This window comes from Chanos chanos, chromosome 12 (assembly GCF_902362185.1).
Source record: "Chanos chanos chromosome 12, fChaCha1.1, whole genome shotgun sequence".
NCBI classification, from domain to species: Eukaryota; Metazoa; Chordata; class Actinopteri; order Gonorynchiformes; family Chanidae; genus Chanos; species Chanos chanos.
In genome coordinates, this window is record NC_044506.1 from 15,752,192 (window position 1) to 15,775,665 (window position 23,474).

The 23,474-nt window shown below is 43.2% G+C and overlaps 2 protein-coding genes across 4 annotated transcripts in view; one reads left to right on the forward strand and one right to left on the reverse strand.

Annotated features, from left to right (window-relative positions):
* slc25a13 (solute carrier family 25 member 13) overlaps positions 1-4,999 on the forward strand; it is a 35,528-nt gene extending 30,529 nt beyond the window's left edge. Inside the window, exons 15-18 of the mRNA XM_030788520.1 lie at positions 891-1,029; positions 2,954-3,112; positions 3,439-3,529; positions 4,769-4,999. Coding sequence (XP_030644380.1) covers positions 891-1,029; positions 2,954-3,112; positions 3,439-3,529; positions 4,769-4,946 — 567 coding nt within the window. The 3' untranslated portion in view covers positions 4,947-4,999. The remainder of the gene's footprint in view (positions 1-890; positions 1,030-2,953; positions 3,113-3,438; positions 3,530-4,768) is intronic.
* Positions 5,000-6,865: 1,866 nt separating this feature from the next.
* dync1i1a (dynein cytoplasmic 1 intermediate chain 1a) overlaps positions 6,866-23,474 on the reverse strand; it is a 38,256-nt gene continuing 21,647 nt past the window's right edge. For all 3 annotated transcript variants that reach the window (XM_030788797.1, XM_030788796.1, XM_030788795.1), the window contains 8 exons: positions 23,225-23,350; positions 16,359-16,505; positions 15,459-15,572; positions 15,139-15,272; positions 14,793-14,937; positions 12,013-12,153; positions 8,677-8,802; positions 6,866-6,976 (listed from right to left, as the gene is read on the reverse strand). In XM_030788797.1, the coding sequence (XP_030644657.1) occupies positions 6,866-6,976; positions 8,677-8,802; positions 12,013-12,153; positions 14,793-14,937; positions 15,139-15,272; positions 15,459-15,572; positions 16,359-16,505; positions 23,225-23,350 (1,044 nt within the window). The remainder of the gene's footprint in view (positions 6,977-8,676; positions 8,803-12,012; positions 12,154-14,792; positions 14,938-15,138; positions 15,273-15,458; positions 15,573-16,358; positions 16,506-23,224; positions 23,351-23,474) is intronic.

Sequence of the window (23,474 nt, forward strand, 5' to 3'; positions counted from 1 at the left end):
TCAGCAGGCGGTCTGCCTTGGCTGGCGTGCAGGGGGAGGAAAGAGAACGAGAAAGAGAAAGAGAGGGAGACAGAGAGAGAGAGAGAGAGAGAGTGTTTTAGGGAAAGAGATAGCCAGGTATCTGTGCAACCTGTGTAGGAGTGAGGGATTAACCTGAGGGAAATGAAGCCTGTCTAAAGCAGGTTTGGCCCCTGCTGTTAGAAAAAAAAAAAAAAATGTTCTGTTGAAGGGAGAGGTCTCCTGTCTCCTATCTGGACATCTGCCAGCACCATCACGACGAGGAAACTAAATCTCGTTGAAGAGATGGCTTTGTTTACAGTGAAAGACAGCACAATCTCTGGAACTTTCTCTCCAATCTCATTCATTTTCCCACTTCAGTCCTCCCTCCTGTCTCCACAAGGATTGACACACAAGTAAATATCAGCGGTCTAGCTTCAAAGATGCTTTTCTTCAAACGCTTTGTGAAATGATAGGCACCAAATTGAGTGTTAAGACACGGACAAACACCCGCGTTCTCCTTCATTCTCTCTGTCTCTCTCTTGCTCTCTCTTTCTCTCATTCCAAAGTGCTGACATTAACACGCCATAAACCAAACTCCCAGCATGCCTCTCAGAACTACAATGTTCATGTAGTTAGCTGCCAAAAAAAGAGTTCCATTCATTGGAACTCGTGCCTCATATTTGGTCAGCGACAGTAAATTGTTCCATTCACAATTATTAGACATGGAAAACAGTAAAACAAATAGTCTTGTAAATCATCTCTGCTTAAACCTAACATTTCTCTCTCCCTCTCTCTCTCCCTCTCTCTCTCACTCTCTCTCTCTCTCTCTCTCTCTCTCTCTCTCTCTCACTCTCTCTGTCTCTCTCTCTCTCTCTCTTCCCAACCCTCAGGGCGCAAAGGCCTGCTTCCTGCGAGACATCCCCTTTTCGGCCATCTACTTCCCCTGCTACGCGCACACCAAGGCCGCCTTGGCAGACGAGGAGGGGCGGATCGGGCCTGCCAAGCTGTTGCTCGCAGGAGCTGTGGCGGGTGAGGGAGAGAGCGCGGTCTGCAGTAGCCGCCTCTGACCGCTGGCTCCATTGTGGTCGGCCCTAATTAGAGTGCTCAGTGATTTAGGCTGCAGTATTTGAAGTGCGGCACGTCTGCCAAGGGTCGGCAGATTTTTTTCCACTGTTAATATATAGGAGCTGGCAGCCCCTGCGCCTCCTGCCCGTGAGCGTTAAAAAAGCCTGGAGGAGCAGGAGCTGCAACAGCGGCGGTGCTGCAAAGAGCAATAAACAGATCTTACAACACTGGCAAAAAGGCAAGCCGAAACAAACCGAGATCTTATTGTGGCTTTTTCTTTCTTTTTTTCTTTTTTTTTTTTTTCTTCTTCTTCTCCTCCAAGTCTCTTTTTTTCCCCTCTTCATATATAAAACCGAGATTCGAGGTACGATGACTTTTTTTTAAATAATTTATTTTTTCGCGGTGCTGCGTAAAGAAAACATAACTTAAAACGCGTTTGTCGCTGCCAAGCCAGTGTGGTTTGGTGTGAAACTCAAAGATTATTAAAATTTATATCTAATCCTTGGATGGATTTTTGCCTCTGATGGATGTGTCAGATTTGCTACCATCCCAGTCGGATTTTGACATAACCGATTTTAATTTGTCTGTTCCTATGATTTCTGTGAGTGATGATTTAAGCAGATCATGAATATTCATGTGTGTTCTTATGACATGTATCATTCACTCTATCATTTATCAGTAGTTAAAGCTTTTAGACAATTAGTCATGGACAGTGAACTTAGGAAATTGAATTATACACTTGGTTTATTGGCTGTTATTAACTTAACACTCCCTGACATCATCAGCAACTGACAGACAGACATCACCCATTCCCAGAATCTCTGGCATAAGCTGCTAAAACGTTAAAGGAGATGAAAATTACATCCATATTGACTCAATGTCAGAAACAGAAGACTCCTTACTTTTAAGCATGTTTTGGTTTGAATGACACCCCAATCTATGGAAATAGACGTATCACATCTACCTCCTAGAGCAGTGCAGTTGTCGGGCTTCAGTGTTTATCGGCAGGTCTGATTTCATAAAGTTAACCATTTCATACATCACCGTGCACTTGAACCAGAATTTTATCATTCCTCATAACCCTGTTCAGGGAAACAGCTTTATTAATAAGACTAGATTCCAGAGGCCTGCTTTCCCTGATGTTTTTTTACTGCTACCTGCTTGTGCTCTGCATGTGCTCTCCTCTCTCAGGGCTTTACCAGACCACAGTTGCAGGTGGGCTCCCCCGGGTCAGGGCTGATGGGAGTCGTTCGGGGCGAAACTGAATGGCTTATTTAGACGTGAAAATAAAAGTCTGAAGAGCCTGGTGATGGTAATGCAGCCGCTCTCTCAAACAGCCATTGATGATTGAGACCATTCACGGCTGAAGTGCTAGCCGCGGCGCGCCCCGCGCGGGGTACTTCCGTTCGGTTAGAGACGCGGGACCAGCCTCGCGTGTCAGCCTCATTACCCGGTATTGTCTGGCCTCCTTTAAGCCCGTCTGAAGGAAATCCGAGGAAGAACGGGAAAATAATGGCCCCATGTGTTTTATTATCATTTACCGAGGGTCTTAATATGAATTTGAGAGAGGACAAAAGAATCAAATGGCTCTGTTGTCTGGAACCGAAGTCTCCAACCACGCTTGGTCTTCTGTTGTTGTAAAGGTCAGAGGGGCGTTAAAGGAGGGATTTTTGGTAGATGTTTCTGGTTTCCCGCTACAGTATTACCAAAGTTTCTTGAGTTAAAGATAGCCGCGAGTTGTTACAGATTAAAAACTGTGAAACATCCACGTACTGCGAAGAAATGTTCCGACTGTCTAAAGATTTATGGCTTGTATCCAGTTTGTCTGCAATTAGGAAGAAACAGCAAATGAACCTCTTATAGGAGATGTGATGTTCTTTGTCTTTAGGCATGCCTGCCGCATCCCTGGTGACCCCGGCTGATGTTATCAAGACCAGGTTACAAGTGGCGGCCCGTGCTGGACAGACCACGTACAGTGGAGTCATTGACTGCTTCTGGAAGATTCTGAGAGAGGAAGGGGGCCGGGCTCTCTGGAAAGGAGCTGGAGGTACGGACTGTTGACAGACACCTGATACTAACGATGTCTGTGATGTCAGTAATATGCTTCTTCTTTTTTTTCTTTTTTTTTTTTGAGACAGAAGACCTCCTATATGTCTTTTCTCCTTTAACTTTGATGTGTTTGTCTACGTTTTTTTGAGTAGCAGCAATTCTTCTACTCTTTTGTAATTAGCGTTCAAAACTTTTTGAGGGGATTGTGAATTAGGGTCAGACAAAGAACAGCTCGTTGATTGCAGACGGCCTCTGAGAGACTGGTTGTTGATCTTTTAATTGAAGGTAATTGATTTTTCTCTCCCCTCCCCTCTCCCCCTTCAGCGCGAGTATTCCGCTCCTCTCCTCAGTTCGGAGTCACACTGGTGACCTACGAGCTCCTGCAGAGATGGTTCTACGTTGACTTTGGCGGACAGTAAGGCTGCCTTTTCACTTGTTCTCTCTCTCTCTCTCTCTCTCTCTCTCTCTCTCTCTCTCTCTCTCTCTCTCTGCCTTTTTCATTCTACAACTCAGTCGTCAAAGCTGTGCTGTAAGCCTGCTTTTTAAGTCGTTCTCGGAAACAATGACTTTTAAAAATCCCAAATGCAAAAAAAAAAATAGAACAAAGAACCTCAGAGTACACAATGAAGCTATGAACCATAGAGACCAAAATGTCAGAGAAAAGCTCAACCTGATTGCCAGCACTTTTCTTTAAAAAGCCGACCTGGTATAAAAAACACTCCTCGACTGTAGAGGTGCTTCATTATGTCTTATAATGCAGGTTGGGCGGCGGCTGATGAGAAGAGCATGTTTCCTTTTTAGAACATCAGGGGTCTTGCCCCAGCCCTTAAATGTTTTTTTTTTTTTTTTTTTTTTTTCCCTCTCTCTCCGTCTCCTCATGAACTGAGAAAGACCATGAGAGTATAAGGCCTCCTGACTCAACCTCTCTTAGCAAGGGGCTGGATGTGACATTTCCAAAAGTACCGTTCCATTGTGAAGGTAGTTGCGCTTAGTGGCTCTGTGCTTTGACTTGACCTGGGTCTTTTTTAGTAATCTCATTTGTCAGTGAAAGATGGGCCATATTTTCCCAGTGGAAGATGGAAAGAAATCTGAGCGTGTGTAAGATGGACATCCTGTAAGGAATGTATTTGTGGACTGTTTTCATATTTACACATGTTCATTATCACACTGTTTTGGTAAATGCTTCAGACAAATGCTTTTATATTTGTGCACAGAGTGGGATTAAGGTGTTTGAGGTCTTGGGTTCTTCTTGCGGTGTTGTGCTAAATGGCTTTATGAGTTGACTTCACTCTCTGGGTCTCATAAAACTAACCCTGGCTAAAACGGACTAGAGCGTATCCTAAAATAGGATCTGCGTCGTCCTCATTGGAAGGGTTTCACAGAAACAGGCATGAAACCATTGCGGGTTACTCACTTAATCCTGGTTCCATTGCTCAAAGGAAAATATTGGTCTTTCTTGATTTTAATATTCGATTAGGCTATATATTTTTCATGATCGTCACTGTGAAATATGAAATCTGTCTCTCTCTTTCTCTCTCCATCTCTCTCTCTCCATCTTTCTCTCTGTACCCAACCTCTCTCTCTTTTCCTCCTCCCCCTCTTCCACCTCCTCTCTCTCTCTCTCTTTCGTTCTTTCTTTTTCTCTGTACCACAGAAAACCATCTGGCGCAGAGCCACCTCCCAAGTCTCGGATCAGCCTCCCGGCGCCCAACCCCGACCACATTGGTGGCTTCAGGTTGGCAGTGGCCACGTTCGCAGGCATCGAGAGTAAATTTGGACTGCATCTACCCCGTTTTCGGGTGCCTGCCACCTCCTCTCCGGACCACCCCTGAGGGCTCTGCTGCCCACCTCACGGAGGCAGCACTGAGCACCAGGCTGTACAAGAATTTAGACACATACGCACAGACACACGTACACACATACGCACATATGCACATACACACACGGACAGACAGTCTTCCTGATGAAAAATTGGAAATATCTTACAATACTGGAAATTGTATTTTAATGAATGCAGTCAGAACAGTGGCTTGAAAGATAGTGGATCTGAGATGTTTTAAGGTTCTGTTCTGAATTTCTTCTCAAATATTCTGAGTGATTTTAGTGTATTTGTATTGATTTAATGAGGCTTGTACATTGTGAAGTGATAAATGACATCATGCAACTCCTGTCACTAAATGTATTTTTCTATTTCATGTAAAATATTGGTACAAACAGCTTAAATAGAATTGATGAGGACATTTTTATTTGGTTAATTTATTCATATAATTAATACCAGTATTTGCTGTGAATCTTTTTATACATTAAGACTCAATCTAGTAGAAATGGCTTCGACAGTTCAGTCTGTTTAAAGCGTCATTTGGAACATTACTATTACCGACTATTATTAGGATATAAAATGTTACTCCACGAGTTTGCAAATAGCACAAGCATATCAGGATGCCGCTGTATGAATAAAAAAAAAAAAGTATTTTTTATAATGTAGATAATATATAACTGACCTCTCTTGATTACTAGTTGTATGTTCTGTTATAGAGGAGCTCTTAGGAAAAATAAAGCACTTATTTAGCAGCGAGAGGCACTTATCATCAACTCATTTAACAGCTGTGAAAAAAAAGGAAAAAAAAAAAAGAAATCAGCACTTGAAAAGCAGTGGACTTTGCAGGATTCATGGTTGCACTGGCCAATACAGAACTGTGGCTCAAAGTCTTTATGAAACGACGCGTGTCAGTTTGTGTTGCGTTTTTTTTTTTTTGTCTTGTTTTCTTTTCTTTTTCGTCTTTGTAGGAGCTTTAATCGTGCACTGTAGTCTTTAATGTCATAGAATCATATTCAAAAGATAGTTCCTTTGTCTGAAGGGGAAATTATGCGTTTCATAACAGGAATATGTCAGTGTAACTTGCACAGAAGAGTATAATGTACATATAGTGTGTAATATTTGTGCCTTACTGTAAGTTTGGCAGCAATGTGTACTAATGCAGAGAACATGTTTATTAAAAGGAAAGAAAAACTATGCGGTTGTTCTGGGTGGCATATGTTCGTTTATTGAGTGGTATTATGGTACATTTGTGCACACGCTGCTCATTAAAGACCCTTTTTTATTCCATCAGTACCACATATACACAAAACCTCTGTATAATCACAATTTCCTCTCTCAATAAGCTTATAGCAACAGCTGTCAGTTTACTGAAGCAATATTTCCATAATACCAAATACAATATTAACCTTCACATGAAAGCGGTTATAAATATCTATGACATAATTACACAATAACATCAATTCTGAGAGACGGACCACAGAAATGTACTTCATGCAGAGGTTTGATTCAGAAATATGCACAACACAAGCACAGCAAACGTGAGACCGTGCAACAAGGGCCATCCTCACCCTAGACCCTCTATAGCAGCATATCACAGCAACTCCATCACGACTCCTAGAACAGGCCTTATCTGTCAACGAGGCAAAATGATGGCATTGTTATGGTAAATCAACAGTGACATTGCTCTCTGAAATTAATGACAGTAGTCTTTTGCGCCGCTTAATGATCAACTACAACTGCTTAGCAATGGGGATGCTACGTACGGAATCTGTAAGAGACCAAAAAAGGGACAGAGAGAGAGAGAGAGAGAGAGAGAAAAAAAACTGTTCAGCAGTGCCTCAGAGCACACGTTCGGACTGGGCCCTGGCACATCAACCTCCGTGTTGGCACGAGCGCGGAGGTTTACGCAGGGTGGCACCGGATGAGTCAGCTCTAAGATGCCAGCTCGACGCTACCCTCCTCCTCGGCGTCAGCTCGGTTGGCGCGGATCTCCACCAGAGTGCGGGCGAAGCGGGCCCAGTCCTCGCTATGTGGCATCGCCAGCTGTGGAACCCCAAAAAAAAACAAAACAAAAAAAAAAAAAAAAAAACGAGAACTTTGAACATTCTTCTTCAGAGCAAGTTGAGAAAAGTTTTACGACGCTTGTGATGTTACACGCCGTAACATTGTTGTTGTTGTACTTTTTTTTTTTTTTTTTGAAATTCTAAGATAAAACAATAAACCCTGTTGTGTTTGACTCAGAATGCTGAATATTTATCATGTCAGTTAGCAGTGGGACGAATTCTGAGGAGATAGCGAGGAGTGCTGAGATGTGACATTATGTGATCACGTTCTGCTGTGAAAGTCAAATGAGAAAAGACAGCTGCCACCCAGGCTGCAACCCGCACTACAGGCTATAATTAAACAGGAATAAGGAGAGTGGGAGGAGGTGACAGTCATCTCTGAGCCCAACACCAAATCAAGCGCTTTTACGGCACGCCGGGGGGGCCCTCGGGCACAAAATTATCAATACCTGACTTCATCATCACCATTTAACCAGAAAATACTATTGAATATGCATAAGCGACATTAGATATTGATATGTTCGCCTAACATATAAAAATTTGCTTGCAGTCGTTCCAGTGAGAGAGACGTATTTTTCGACAACTTTTGTCGCTGACCGATTCGGGATTTAAAAAAGAAAAGAAAAGGGAAAAAAAAAACTACTGCATTTAACATTTTCCACAATGTAAATCACAGACATGCCATTTCTACTATGTGGCATGATTCACGTGAAAAACATGCGGCACTTGGAAAAACATGCGGCCATCTTCCAGAACAAATATTTAACACACCTCTCTAAATATAACGGAAAAGGACCTCGCCGCTTGTCAGAAGTGGTACTTCTCGCAATGTCTTAAAGCATGTAACTTCCCTCTCCAGTTCTGTTATTTGGCAAATGTGAGCCTTGTTGCATGTGTCTGTGTGTGAGTGTGTGCGTGTCTGTGTGTTTCCACTATTTTATGGAAAGCTTTGGGTAAATAAGCCCCCACTCTGCACAGACATAAAATCCTTCAACTTCACTCACTTTATTGATGACCCACCATTATCATCAACCCTAAGAGACCACACGCTCTACCCAGGCACTCTCCAATTACCACACTACACACAGCTAAAATTAGATGTACCCCACACATAAGGCAAAACCCAAAAAAAGACAAAAAGAGCATGGCTATCATGGGAGTTGTGAGGGTTGGCTGTTTGTGGTGGTGGTTAAGTCACGTGGCGGCCGTTTAAAATAAGAAATAATGAAAAAAAAAAAAAGAAGAAAGAGAGAAAACAAAAAAAGTCAAAGCACAAACAGCTAAAGAGTTGGTAAACACACAACCCTGAACGCGAGCCTTTGACATAGAAGCTAAAGGAACAAATCTCCTTCTACATGTTTTGAGAAGTTTCTCTACTGCCTACTGTCGCTTCAAAACTTTAGTAGTTCTTATTTGAGATGTCTGGAATGTCGCTTAGTGACAACATGTGCTGTGCTGTCCTGTAAAAATAAGAACTGTAAAATATTGCAAAATATAAGTGAACAAAACAGTGCAGAAAAATACTAAGCTCAGATGTGTGATATGACTGTGCCAAGACATTTCAGGCTTGTTTACAGTGGTTTACACAGCTATGCACATATGTTTCGTATGCAATGCGGGTCACTCGTGAAGGAGGAACATAGCTCCTAGTCAAACCCTTGAGCAAAGCACTGTACCAACCTCTCCAACATCATAGATCCAGACGCGGCCCTCTGAGTCACCCACGGCCACCTCCTTACCCCCTGACGCCCATCTGACCCTGTTCAGGGCTGGAGCTCCCTCAATGGTCACGCTGGCAGTGGGGACCTGCGGACAAACACAAAACCACTCAGGGGGTCACTCCAATACACAGAAAACATGATTTTCCCCAAGGACTCCATCCATTTCTCTCTCACTGTGTCTCTTCTATACTAGTCCTTGCAATAACCCAGAGTGCACTGCTAAAGATGCAGGAAGAACCGGACAAAAGGTTTTTGTTCACGCTGCGTAACTGTGAAAAGACTAATTATATTTTTGAAATTAAAATTAAAATTTTGAAATGAATCATATGTTGCATAATCAACATACTTGTCTGTCATCATTGTACACTCTAACTATGACATACCTGTCCTTTGTAATTGACCCAAATGAAAGAGACACAAGAATAATTGTTACACTGGACCCCGTTGTACTGAACAGGCTTTGAGACAGATGTTGCAGTCTAGTATGCTGTAGTATGGGACAAACATACTCTAACTCCACCGGCAACACTTCAGACTGTTTATATATTTTAACAACAGTACGTGGGGCTTTTTCACGGTATGTAACGTAGATATATGATTATTGTATTCATTACTGTATTAACAACAAACAAATGCATTATATTAGTTAAGATAAAATGGACCTTGATACATGCTAAATAAGATCAGATGGCTTTCTAACAGCAAATGGTGAAACAAACGTAAACAACTTTACACAGGCATAACAGATGTGGAAGCTCCAGGTTATACTCCCAATCATAGCACATACCTGGCTCTAATATTTCCCTGGGCACCCATTTATCTGCCGTGGACTTTCTGTCTCATTCTGTGGCAAAACTCGGCAAACAGTACTTTATTTAAAGATTTTTGTTGTTATTGTTTGTGTCTCCTGCTGAAACATGAACCAGGCTACTCAAGAGGCATAACCCAAGCAGATTGTAATTCATTAAATGTATAAATTCTGCCCTGGATACTGTTTTGGTTTACAACGCATATGTGGTTATGAAAAGCTCTGTCGACATACGAGGACATTTTGAAGGCCCCTCTGTGTCACTGTCCATAAGTGCCCGCAGCAATGGACAGGGATCCCAATAATGATGATCCTCATACATATCTATTAAATTACTGGCTACATGCGTCTACTTGTCTGCTGGAAGCTAATCTAATATGAACCAGTCTTGCTGTACCAGCTGCATCATACAAGAATTTGAATGTGTGTCCAGCGTTAGTTGAGGACGCAGTGTATGATATCATAGTCCAACCGCGCTCACTTCCTAACCAGCTGGGCCTCCATCTACTGCACCATGTGTAATAACAATAAGCTGTTTTAATGAGTTCATAAATCATCACGAAACGTCTCCGCTACACGCATTAAAACAATACACATGGCATGAAAGCAGCGCTACATTCTGACGAACGATGATGAACGCAGATGTCACGTCCTCAGTCTGTATAAGATGGTTGCCTATTACAAATGACAGTAAAGATACGCCCGACACATGTCGTAATGGGTTGCAAGTCCTCGGCAGACTGCCGGCTAATACGAAAAGCTTCCGCGCTTTAAAACTCTGCTAACCACAAACTGAGCGCTATTAGCGAACAGCTTCCGCAAGATTCGACTGCAAGGTTCGAATGGCTGCGTATTTCCTTTTTTTGCACAAATTGGAAACAGGCGGCCCTGTAGTCTGTTAATGGCGTTATGGGTGAATGTCTTTATGAGTCGACAATGGAGAACTGTTGCTGCTTGTTTGTGTGTGTGCGTGTGTGCGCGCGCGTGTGCGTGAGTGTGTGCGCGCCCGCGTGTGTGTATGATTGAGTGAGACTGTGAATAAATGTCTCCAAGTGTTTCTAATAAAGGCCATTGTTTGAAAAGTCAACATCCTTCCAATACACTTCCTCTCAGAGTCGAACCAACAGACCTCCTGACACTGCAATGCATACATACACACACACACACACACACACACACACACACACGCACACAAACATGCCATAGCTGCATATCTAAAGTGAAAGGTTACATATGACTAAGGGCTAAAGGGTTATATTTGCAAGTGTAAAACGTCTATAAGACCTAAGGGTATCATAGATAAAAAAAAACAATCACCCAAATTTTACACTATCATTGAGTAGTTCAGTAGATCTAGATCCATTACAATATCCAACGCATTCCCCATCCAAGTCGAAGTGGAGGGTAAGATTTCTCCATAACCATGTGTCTTGTGGCAACACTTAATGAACGAAAGCAGTTAAAAAAATTAAGTCTTTGGTTACGAAAGTGAGGTACAGGAGTTCGAGGGTTAAATTAGTAGCAACAGAGGTGGACCTGGAGGTCTCTTTACACCTGATGAGTCTGTCCAGAATGCTAAGGGAGTGTCAGTATTTTCATGCCTGTGCAGGACAGAGATATGAGGACAATTTAACTTAAACACTACACAGGGATACCCTTAGAGTGCACACAATGCAGGTTTCTCTGCATTTGTATACTTAACACGACCTCCAGAAGTCAGGCTCAGGTGAGAACATGGTGAGAGTTACTTTCAAGTCAAACTGTCAAACGATGAAAAGAAGCTGTACCTAAACGTGCCAATATGTCTGTGGCTGACAAGAGAAACTTCAACACTCCTGTGAAAAGAGGCGAATCCAGCTCAGCGTATACTTTCGTTCTAATCCTCCACCATTTTAAATCCACCACCAGTGCATAAAAAATGTTGTCTGACATTTTCAGTTTTTTTTGATATATTCAGTCTCTTGCAGTCCTGTGGGGTTTGTGGGTCCGATGGGCCCTGTTGGACTGTTCTTTTTGCTCTCCAGCCAATCATGGGAACTTAATGACTCTGCATCAGTGGCTTGAGAGGAATCCACACATCGGAGTGATTATGCTGCAGACAGACAGTGTGAGGGGAGAGAAAGCTGGTGGCGAGCATTGGATGAGCGTTGGGAGAGCATTAACTGAGCATTTGGTGAAAGCCTGTCAGAAAGGTGATTTAATGGCAGTCTGTGGGGAGACGCCCACACAGAGAGGGGCCTGTTTTTGTTTTGATGCATTTCTAGGCAGTGTGGTTCCGGCGAGTGGGACTAAGCGCGCCCAGAGTCCTAAGACGAGACACCCTTGGGGCAGAGGGTGTGTGTGTGAGGGGAATGTGTGTGTGTGTGTGTGTGGCTGGTGGGTTTTGTGCGTGTGTGTGGTGCGGGGATGTTTTGTGTGTGTGTGTGTGTGTGTGTGTGTGTGTGTGTGTATGCGTGTGTGTGTGTGTGTGCGTGCACGCATACCAACCTCGGTGTCATTGTTCAGGTTCCACAGATCCAGGCGGCCCATCCCATCCACAGCGGCAAACAAGGCTGGATGTACCGGTGACCACATAACGTCGTACACATAGTCAGCATTGTCTTCAAAGGAGTACAGTGGCTTGTTGTGCTGAATAGAGTGAGGGGATAATCAGAGAGAGAGAGAGAAAGAGAGAGAGAGAGAGAGAGAGAGAGAGGGAGAGAAAGAGAGACAGAGAGAGGGAGAGAGAGAGAGAGAGAGAGAGAGAGGGGGAGAGGGAGATAGAGAGAGAGCAGCTAAGTGAGTAGACTGAATGGCGCTGCCGCAGCCTTGGGCCTGTCTGGGAACAGGCTAATTAAAACCTTTGCACATTCACACAGTGTCATAAAAAACAAGAGATGAAAGTCTCTCCAAAGGTGTACTGTAACCTTAGTGTAACAGCTGTCTGTGGTAAAGAAAAGAAAGAAGAAAACAGAAGGAGGGAGACAGAGGGAGACAGACAGATCAAGAGAGAGAGAGAGAGAGAGGGAGAGAGACAGAGAGAGAAAGAAAGAGAGAGAGTGTGTGTGTGCTCTTTAAGACTTTTGTGTGCATGAAACAGGTTGAGGAGGGACCAGGAGACAGCTGGAAGAGTAGAGGAATGCAGCCTGTTTCTCTGTGAACTGCCATACCACAGCACACATGAAGACAGACACCTGACCACAGCAAATAGACAGCGGTCATAAAAGCACACACGCCCACTAACACGAGCAAAAACATACAAGCAAATACTATACATTTACACATATACCCACACCAGGCACCACACACTCATGTAAAGCCTGCAAATTAAAAACATACAGATTTATTGTACACACAGACACACACACACACACACGTTCACATGTCATAGATGTTGGATGGCTGCATCTAGTTTCTCACCCTATAGATAGATAATTACTCCTAAGCTGTCGCCAATCCTTTCTTCTGAAAGAAATCAAGCAAACACGATGAGCTACTCTGCCTTAGCACAGTCAAGACACTCCACTTTCCTACCTCTACTTTTCAGAGCGCAACCTAATCCAAAAGGCCAAATACAGCAGAATTCACCACTCATCAACTCTACTGTTTTTCAAGAACAAGATAAATAGTAATAATGATTAAAAAAAAAAAGCGACATTCTAGTTTCAATCAGCTGAGACATTACACGTCTTTTTTTTTTCTTTCTCTTGAAGACTCTCAGAAACCTTCACCTGAGTTCTATTTGTCCTCTGAGCCCTAATCCTTGCCCTGGCCTCGTCATCAGTCTAGCTCAATGTCAAAAGCGTTTTCACAGCCGGTGAATTTGCCAGCTAGAGTGTAAAAACATTCGGCCTGTGGCGTCGAGGCTGCCTTTGGAGAAATATGCGGCGGGTTTCCAGCGACGTGGAGCAGAGGTGGGGGGGGGGGGGGGGGGGGGGTGTCAGACCTCAGAGGCGACCTTAGGTAAGCAAAGTGGAGGCGGCAAAGGTGTGCCCAGAACCACGCACAGGATCAGGAGACAGACACGCATTCCTGCGGCTCTCCTCAAACGGGGAGGGAATTCCCCCCTTGTTCCCATAAAAAAAGCATATATCCATCCATAAAATGTCAGGAATGCTTCAATAGGTAATATATATATATACATATATATATATATATATATATATATATATATATATATATATATATATATATATATATAATTCAGGCACTGTGAGTCATGGTATGAATTTCTATCAAAACTTAAAGGTTTTTTGAGTTATAGGTGGTAAATAAAGATATAAAATAGGGTGTTTGAACAATTTTTGTCTGTGTAAGCTCACAGTCAATGCATAACATGGTTTTTCTTGTCATATGTAGTACAGGGTATTTTGTCATTGGTTTGCTTGTTGCTTATGTCAGTAAGTGTCACTTTCAGTGTCCTCCAAACCCCTTCTCCTCTCATCTCTTCGTTTTCGATCTCTACGTGGCTAATTTTCACTTTCTTAACCATTACACTATCCTCGCATTTCTCTCCATCTCACTCTTTCCCTTGTCCCCCCCCCCTCCCCCTTTTTAATTAATCTCATTCATTTTCCTTCATGTGCTTTTTTAAATCTCTCTCTCTTTCTCTTCTTTTTTTCCCTTTCGCTCTCTTTCTTATTCCATTTCTTCTACTCCATCTCTCTCTCTCTCTCTCTCCCCCCCCCTTTGTGGTGAATGCGGTCCAACCCGATGTCTCCAGACATTGATGGCAGGCAGTATCTGAGAGCTGTATCTCCACTCCTCCACCCCTCTGTGTCTGTGTGGTTTGAACCTCAGTCAAGAGGCTCTGTCCTCCTTCCTTCCTCTGTCACTACATTCAGCTCGCAGGCCGCAGGCCGCAGGCCGGCGGGCTCGCTGCCCCGGACACGTAATCACTCTGCCTTCAATGCCCAGCCTCCACTCCGAGTCTATACAAGACCAACACACGGCTCTCACAAAGCATGACTGATGAAGAGTTTTGGGATGAATGGAGGCAGTTGGAGGCATGAAGGAGCACAGTTAATATATATAACATCATGTTGCTCCTATTAACCAAAACATTTATTAAACATTTATTCACCCCCGGACTACTTCATAACATAAACCTGGGAATTATATACTACTGAAGCATGTTTTATGGATGTTTCTCACAGAGATTAGGCATTGCTTGTACATCATGTGCGTATTGTATTTATACTGCCGTCGTGACGGCAGAGCTGGCGGCGTGTAGAGACCGTGGCGTTTGGGCTGAATCCGAGATGAGAAATTATGTCCGTCTGTCCTACCTTTGTGGTCCACAGTTTGACCGTCCAGTCAAACGATGAGGTGACAAAGAGATGAGAGAAATCGACTGGCCCCACGGCACTGTGACAGCTGATGCCTGTTACCGGCCCCTGGTGGCCCTCAAACATTTCACAGATACCAGCTTTGCTGGAAAGGAGGAAACCCAAACCGTCAAATACATAATGTCAGATTAATGCTATATATTTAGTGCTAAGGATTTACTTGCATGCTCGCTTGACTTTTGTGTTTGGCTCACCTCACACATCATGCATGCATTTTTCTGTGTGTGTGTGTGTGTGTGTATGACAGTGTTAGTGTGTGCATGAGTGAGTATTGTAGTGTGCTAACCTGCCATGTCTAGAAGCTGTGTACACTGTTCCCTCCTCACTCCCGACCACATAATTATTAACGTCTCCTGTGGGGAAAGCCATGCCTGTCACAGCCACTGGTTTGGACTTGTTGTATACCAGCTCCATGCTTTCCTGTAAGAGATACACACACCGCACAGGAGACAGCTGAATTTAAGGCTCAGTCTTATTACTGGGTGAGTTTGTTCAGAACCGTATATTGTACCTCATTAGTAGTCAAAAACATGGGGATATTCCTTCACCGTTTGTTTAACTGTCATAGAGTGAGACTGATGATACTGATCTGGGATCAGTTCTGACCTGTGGCTGAGACAACATGTCCAGACTCCAGGAGCACATCTTGCCATCTGTGGACACTGTGATCAGGTTGTTCGCATTCTGGGTGCCCACCACATTCACACAGTACACAGGATGCTAAAGCCAAGGGGGCAACAAGAGAATAACCAAAAAAATATGTCTCATGTTTACAGGTATTTTTGTCCTTATCTATTACATCCTGCAAGAACCCACATGGTACACAGTTAAACACATTAGAGAACTGTTGAGGGTTTAAATAAAATCAAACTGGATAATATCTTGAGGAATGAGAAGCTAACAGGGAGCCTGATTTGTATGTAAAGACATACCTACATGCTTGGATGCCTGAATGCTCTTATGTAGACAGTTACAATACAAATAGTATACTGAATGATAAGACATGGATGTATGCGACAGCTTCTTACTTAAACTTGGCTGTCGGCATCCGGTGCTGTACAAATACGCACGATTGTGCGAATTCATTATGTCATTATTGCTGTCAAATTGATTTTTGTTTTTTAGCCAACAATGGCCCCCTTTCATGAGTTTAGTGGGTGGGTGAGGCAATACTCAGGACATAGGCTTTCATTATTGAGGGCACGGGAGTTTAAACTTTCAGCATTTATGGCATCCAAGGTCCGCGCGCGTGTGTGTGTGTGTGAGTGTGTGTGTGTGTGTGTGTGGCTTAGGAGCACAATGGATGCTATGCACCACCTAACCCTCCACCTCTATGCAGGAGTGCCTTAAAGCCATGACATGGTGTTAGTTAGGCCTCATTAAATCTGTCAGTGTTAACCGAATTTGCCAAGGCCGTTCCAGCATTTCTTCAGGCGAATGGTATTTTTGGACGTTAAAAGAGATGATTAAGCCTGAGAGAGTTTGTAGATGTTCTCTGACTCTTACAGTGTGTGCTGCAGCAGAGAGTGGAGTCCTCTGAACTGGGGTCCTCCGATGACTGCGGTTGTCCCATAGCACTATCTGGCCTGAATAGGTGCCCCCTACCACCAAGTTAGGGTGAAACCGAGCAAAGCCCACTGAAACTACTGGAGACTGTGGGAAAGAAGGGGGAGGGGGGAGAAGAGAGAGAGGGAGAGAGAAAGAAAGAGAGACAATGATGAGTTTACAGTAAAGATCTTGCCAAGGCTGGCTTGATTTCAGGGGGAAAGGATTGAAACAATGATGACGATTGTGTCTCCAGAAGTTTTATATTACAACATCATAAACAGCAGGCAGTGGACCGAAAAGCGTGGCCTTTATTATGACAGCCGTGATCCTAAACTTCCCCTTCATCTTCATTTTTTTTTTTTATTACATTTTTTGGCTTCTCTTGAATGCTTGTCGCATCAAACGTGTCCTTAGCTTTTCGTATTTTCACTCTGCACATCTCCAAATTCAAGACATCCCATGTGACTGGGCTCGAAAAACACCAGTGCTCTCTTTGCTTAAGCTTTTATCAGAGAATGATGCGACCAGCTTGTCGCAGGCTATCTGACCCAACACTATTTTGTCTAGTTTTCACTTACAGGGCTTCCCACTTAAGAGAAAAATGGAGCCACGGGAGGACATAAGTGCGTGAGGGTTGTTTTCTTAGCGCTCGTGGGTCGTCTGTAAAGCAAAGATGGAGTGAGAGAGAGAGAGAGAGAGAGAGAGAGACTGTCTCCTTCTTTCACCGCACCATCTGCAGCAGCCAAGTCATGCGGCCCAAGTTCATTTTAAAGTGACTGGAAAACAAACCAGAGTAAAAGAAAACACGCTTCTCTTTTCTTTCCTTCTCAAAAGAAAAATGGCTTCCAAAAAAGAGCTGGGGCGCAACCTCAGATGTGAGGTGGTTTTTCAAAAAGAACTCAAAATAAACAGAGCCGAAGGGGTAAAAATAAAGTTGAGCATTTTGGTCACCAAAAAAAAAAAAAACGGGTTTATTTACCCACGGCACAGGTGAATCTGATTTAATGTTTTAGCCACATTAAAACATTAAGCCATCAGCGTTCAGATTTAAATTCGTGAGAGTTTACGTTTGACTGAAGCTCACAGTGCAACAGAGGAGCAGAGAGAATGCGATGGAATACATGTTAGAAAACAGATGACATGTTTTGAATAGACATCTCTAAAGCTAATATTTGGTTAATGCGTTGATCAATATCTTTATAGCCCCGAACAGCGCGCTCTGATGTCTTGTTGCCTTTGTCGAGCTGATTACGCCGCATGTTGAAAGAATCTGTGGTCTGTGATTAACGCCGAGTCAATCCTTAATGCTAACCAAGTGACAGGAGAGCACTGCACAGCTATTTCAATCAGAGCCACAAAGCTGACCCCTGAACTCTCTCCCTTTTTCACTCTTTCTCATTCTCTCTCATGCACTCTCTGCCTCTCTCCTTCTCTCTGCTTCTCTAAGCTGTAGTCATGTGTCAGGGACAATCTTCTTAAACCAGCGCTTTATTACCGGGCTAACGAACACGAGCTGAGGTCACCACAACAAGAGGGTAATAACTCCACTATGAAGCCATTAATCAGTGATTTAATGAAGTATCGTAACCCGAAACCTAAACTCAGGAGAGCTGTCTGAGCCAACGGCCAATCACGGGCCTCTCCCTGAACCACAGACGTCCGCTATATCAAAAGTCCTTCCCTATTTAAAAAAAAAAAAGAAAAAAAAAGAAAAAAGAAAAAAAAAAAGTATTTGCACCATCATCATGTTGAGGCTCTTTCTGAATGAGGCCCTGCTATTTTCAAGGCTCAAACAGATACAGGAACGAGTGTTTCTGAATTAAGCAATGAAATGTTTTCCAAAACGGCTTTTTTACCTTAAGTTCAGGATATCCACATTGAATTGTGTGTAACCATCTTGCAGCGTTACTTTGATATATTTGCCATAACTTAAAATATGGGAACAAGTGAGTTTTGCGACTAATAATATGTCATGTAGTTAATTCGGAGAAATGCAGACTTCATTCATTACTCTGTCACATAAATTTATGAAAAAACCTTTACCCCATAACGACATACAGACAAACATGACAAGTCTTATGAACTCGCTCTAAAGCCATAATATAAACAGGGCGAGCCGGAGACGTTAGACCAAAGAGGAAGAGGATGAAAAGAGTGTATATTCACACCATATGGCTAGCACTGCTCCAACCCTATCAGGCCTTCCATCTTAAGTGGAGCAATCCTGTGACAAGTTCAGCAGTTTCACTGTGGAGCGTCTTGTGCAGCAAGGAGCTACTGGAATTATCCTTATTTGTCCCCATGGACTTTTTCGTTGGCCCTGCCAAACAGCAGCAGATGAGGAACTGAATTTTGATCAGAGTCTTTAGTAAGCCTGTTAATCGTTTGAGATGTCATCTAAATGTATGTGGTTATCTTCAGAAAAAAAAAGGAAAGGCTTGCATTTAAAAAAACAACGGTTGTTTAGCTCGCATATGTTAAATCCGTGTATTCTCAAAGCACAGTAGTACCATTTCCAAATGCAGTGACACTGGAATTCAACCATTCGACTAAAATGAACCCATTTTATCCTTTGTGAACGCAAGTCTAAGTGGTGAGATCGTACAGACCATGATATTATTTGACCTGACAAGGTCGATAAAAACATCGTTTAAACATCGCTTTCTCTTCCGTTTCATGACAGTTCGTCAGAGCTGTGATAAAACTGAACGACTGTCGTTATATTCGACACTGGCATGTCTGTACGCTTAAAGCCGCGTCAAAATAGCGTTCGCCGATTCCTAAGTGCTTCGGGCAGATGTTATTATATTAATGGGAATGGCTCTGTGCGCTGTAACATATAGCGCTAACGCAAGATGAGAGATGGCATGTAGAGTAGGATCGTAAAAGGAGAAACGCTCTTCCCTTTGTCGCTCCGACGCTTTTTTTGGGCGAAAAAAGAAATGTTTGAGCCATTTGTTAGGGAGGGGAAGCCTGTACAACAGACAGTACATTCACCAGCAGAGATCCAGAACCTTCTCACACAGTACCACAATCATATGGTTCTGAGCAGAGCTTATCAGGTCCAGATGGACTCCTCCGTCTTCTGCTGACATCCCCCGAACTCTCCCCATCCTTTTTTTACGACACCCCGCGGATTTTGTCACATTGTGGTTTCTGGCATGGTCCGTGTAATCCCATATCTCCGTTTCTCAGAATGAAGAAAAGAAGCCAGTAAACGCAAACCCTCGTTCCCCCCACGATCCCTCCTGCATCCTTCTCTCTGTCACATTTTCTCCGTTTTCAACACAGTTAAGTTCTTGCAGTATCTTCTGATTAATTAGTGAAACACAAGATTTTATATGGGCCGTTAGACCACAATTATGATTAAACTGCATTCTGAATGGAGACCTTCTCGAGTAATCCAATGGGAAACAAGACACTGTAAAATATTAAATGAGGCACAGGATCAGTGAAGTAGTGTGAAGATTATTTTTTTAAGGGGCAAAATTTTCCATAAACTTGTATTTTGAGTTCTGCTCATTATTTATCTAACCTAACAGCTGAACCTTTCATTTAAAAATTCCATACGTTTTTAAAAGTAGGATGATCTTATGATCTTAATATGATGATCTTTTTAAATATCTGTGTCTTTGTCCTCTTACAGTGACAGTATGCGGCTGTCGGAAACCATACTCAATCTATCAGAATGCCCCTTTTTCTTTCAGATTTGTGAGTGGTTTGGAAGGATTTCTAAAAGGATCCTATACAACTCCATCCACGTCCATTATTCAGAGCCGGAATCTCTCAAAACTCCTGTGAATACATCTCCAACTCTACCAGGCTCTGTTTCCTAACCCTTTGGCATTCCTCAAGGTTCATGGAGAGTCATCACGGGTATAAAACGAAAGATATTAATAAAAAAATATGGTAGAGGAGGATGGGAGATGACAGTATTGGTGTGGAGGGGTGGGGGGGGCAGTGGTGGTTTCTGGGGTGTGCCATTGATGTGGCTTGACCCAGCCCACTTGAGAGGATCATGTGATGTTACCGGAGCGCTGGGGCCGACATGACCACGGGTCCAGACCAGTGCCGCAAAGCCCCTGGAGGAGAGGGGAGGCCCACCACAGAAGAACTAACATATCCCTCCTCTCCCCTAACACCAGCAAGGCAGCACCAGTCTACCACTCTGCCTCTACCACCAGAAAAAGAGAGCAGGGGAGAGGGAGAGGAGAGAGAGGGAGAAAGAGAGAGAGAGAGAGAGAGAGAGAGAGAGAAATTTAGAGAGAAAATAGAAATGGTGGGTTTGAGAGAGGGGAAGAGGGAGAGAGGGAGGAGAGATTAGAGAAGGAGAGAGAGAGAAAGAGAGAGAGAGAGAGAGAGAGAGAGAGAGAGCGAGAGAGAGAAGGGGGGGGGGGGGTAGACAGTGGTTGACAGAGCACTGAGAGACGTATCCAGCACATGAAAGCGGCGACTGTGGGCAGATCTGGAAAAATGGCTGAAAAAAAAATGCTGAACTCCACGACGTGGCCTGCCAAGAGCAAGAGGCACAGAGCCGAGCGGAGAGCGTGTGATTGAGGGGGATGCTGAGGATGAGTGTGCGGTGGCTGCATGCGTATACCTCAGGAAAAGAAGAAGAAAAAGAAAAGGAAAAAAAAAACCCTCTGTGGTTTGGGGGGTGGGGGTGGAGGGGGGGGGGGGGGGGGGGTTAAACGGTGGAGCATGCTCGCACATTAAGATCCATCTGATCCTGGCCTAACGAGGAAGGAGCACTTCTGCTTATAATCGACCCCATGGAGAAAAACAGTATCTCCGAACCAACCCCCCCCCCCCCCCCCCCCCCCCCCCCATCTCTTTCATCCCTGTCCAATGTCAAAGTTTGAGCACCACGCCAAGTGATTGGAGATTGGCTGCTTTTCCTCTCTACATTCTTTCGCTCTCTGGCTATCTTTCTCCATTTCCAGTTAAAAAAAAAAAAAGGAGACGTTAAAGCCTCAGGCCATGCTGACAGAGGAAAGACTCTGAGGTGCCATTTTGCTTTTAATCTTTGCCCCCCCCCCCCCCCTCCTTTCGTCATCTACTCTCTCTCTTTCTCTCTCTCTCTGGACAGAACAAAAGTGTAGACAATTCATGACTGTGAGCAGTGTGTCTTTTACAGTCGTGTTTTCCTTGGGACCCATACGACAGCGCATCTTCAATTTAGACCTGACCTAACACTTCACTAAAACTCCTCTAATGTGTTCTCTCTCTATCTCTCTCTCTCTTTCTCTGGGCAAGAAATGCCAATTCAAAGAACAGAAGTTGAGGTTGCTTTAGTTTTGTTTCTTTTTTTCAAAGCCAACTACATTGATGTGTCTTTACAGATGAATTCAACCCATCAAAACATTTAAATCTTTTAAGCTTTTCAAGCATTGTAATGATATAACAACATAACAATATATTTCAGCAAAACCATCTGTCAAAACCAGATACTGTTTGATCCTCTGGCTCATGTAGTTAATTACAACAGTATGTCAGAATACGTTGTTCAAGACATGAGGGCATTATTCACTGTGATTAACGTAAGTAAATATATTACTTGAACAAACTGGAATGACTTTTTAAATAGGAGCGTGGCATACCAATGAAGCACTTCGGTGAAGCGTGTGTGTGTGTCTGTGTGTGTGTTTGTGTGCGTGTTTGTGTGTTGTGTGTGTGTATTTGGTGTGTTTGTGTGTGGATATGAGACATTTGGGGGTAGGAAACGGAGCGCATGCCATGGCTATCCACGTGGGTGGGCAAACATATGTGGCCAGAGGGATTAGGAAGTGGTAGGCCACATCTTTTTATTACCGAAACATCTCTATAATATCACTCTCGTGGGAGTACAGGGGCCTCGCACCAGGCTGTCGCCTCGCAAAGTTGCTTACTTGGTTGTCTCTTTGACTTTGCCTGGAGTCTTTTATAATTAGCGTCAAAAACCGACACCAGATATATTTTACACGAAACCTCAGGATTTAATCTTTCCATCTTAAATGGACATGTTCTGTAATATCACGTTCTGCATGACTACACTGTCTAGAGGCCGAAAAACTGCTTTAATTAAATATCACCTTACTTTTTCTTTCTTTTTTCTTTTTAATTTTTCAGGCCATGGCGTCATGTTAGTGGCACATTCCACAGACATTAGCTTGTGCTTTAACTATGCTTGTGCCCACATCCTCTATATTGGCCTGCCAATTATGACATTCTTCACATCGAAAATAATAAAATGGATGTTTGGAATACTGGTACACTGCATTGCTCATGAAAACGAGCACTGAAGTATGGAGCAATAGGACTTCATGGTCAGAATTTTACTTTCAATGCTAATGGTATCACCCATGATTCTGAATTCATGAGGGAACTGTCTATAGCAATGTTTCAAGTCCTGTCAACCCAGCTGGCAAAACAAATAGTATAATTTCTTTCTAGCAACCTGATTCAGCATGTCCATTAATCACCAAACCTTTGATCGGCTAAATCAGGTCTGTGGGTACCTGAGTAGAATGAAAATGTGAAGTCAAGTGGATTCCCGGGCCTGGTATTTAGCAATACTGGTCGGTGCAAATTGTGGGTCATCTGTGAAGCTCATGTTGGGGGGAAAAAATCAAATATATATATATATATACAGAGAGAGAGAGAGAGAGAGAGATAGCCTGTATAGACAGACAGATAGATAGATAGATAGATAGATAGATAGATAGATAGCCTATATATATATATAAAGATATATATATATATATATATATATATATATATATATATATATATATATATATACACATACACATATATGCGTTAATGATGAGAGTTGCTGAGCTCACCTGGCAGTGAAAAATGTACTCAGGTGTGGTCTTCTTGAATTTCATGTTCCAAACCAGGGCCACACCGTCAGGCTCATGAGGGGCGTCTTCATTGTTGTTGTACGAGGCGACTAACAGTTCTGGGTACTGAAACAGGCAGCAAGTGAGAGGATAAGCACAGCTGAAGAGAGCTGAAACTGGACATTTAACTGGAACAGAAATGACCTTTGACTCATAAATGAGGGGCAGATTCTCCCGTGTGATGAGTAAG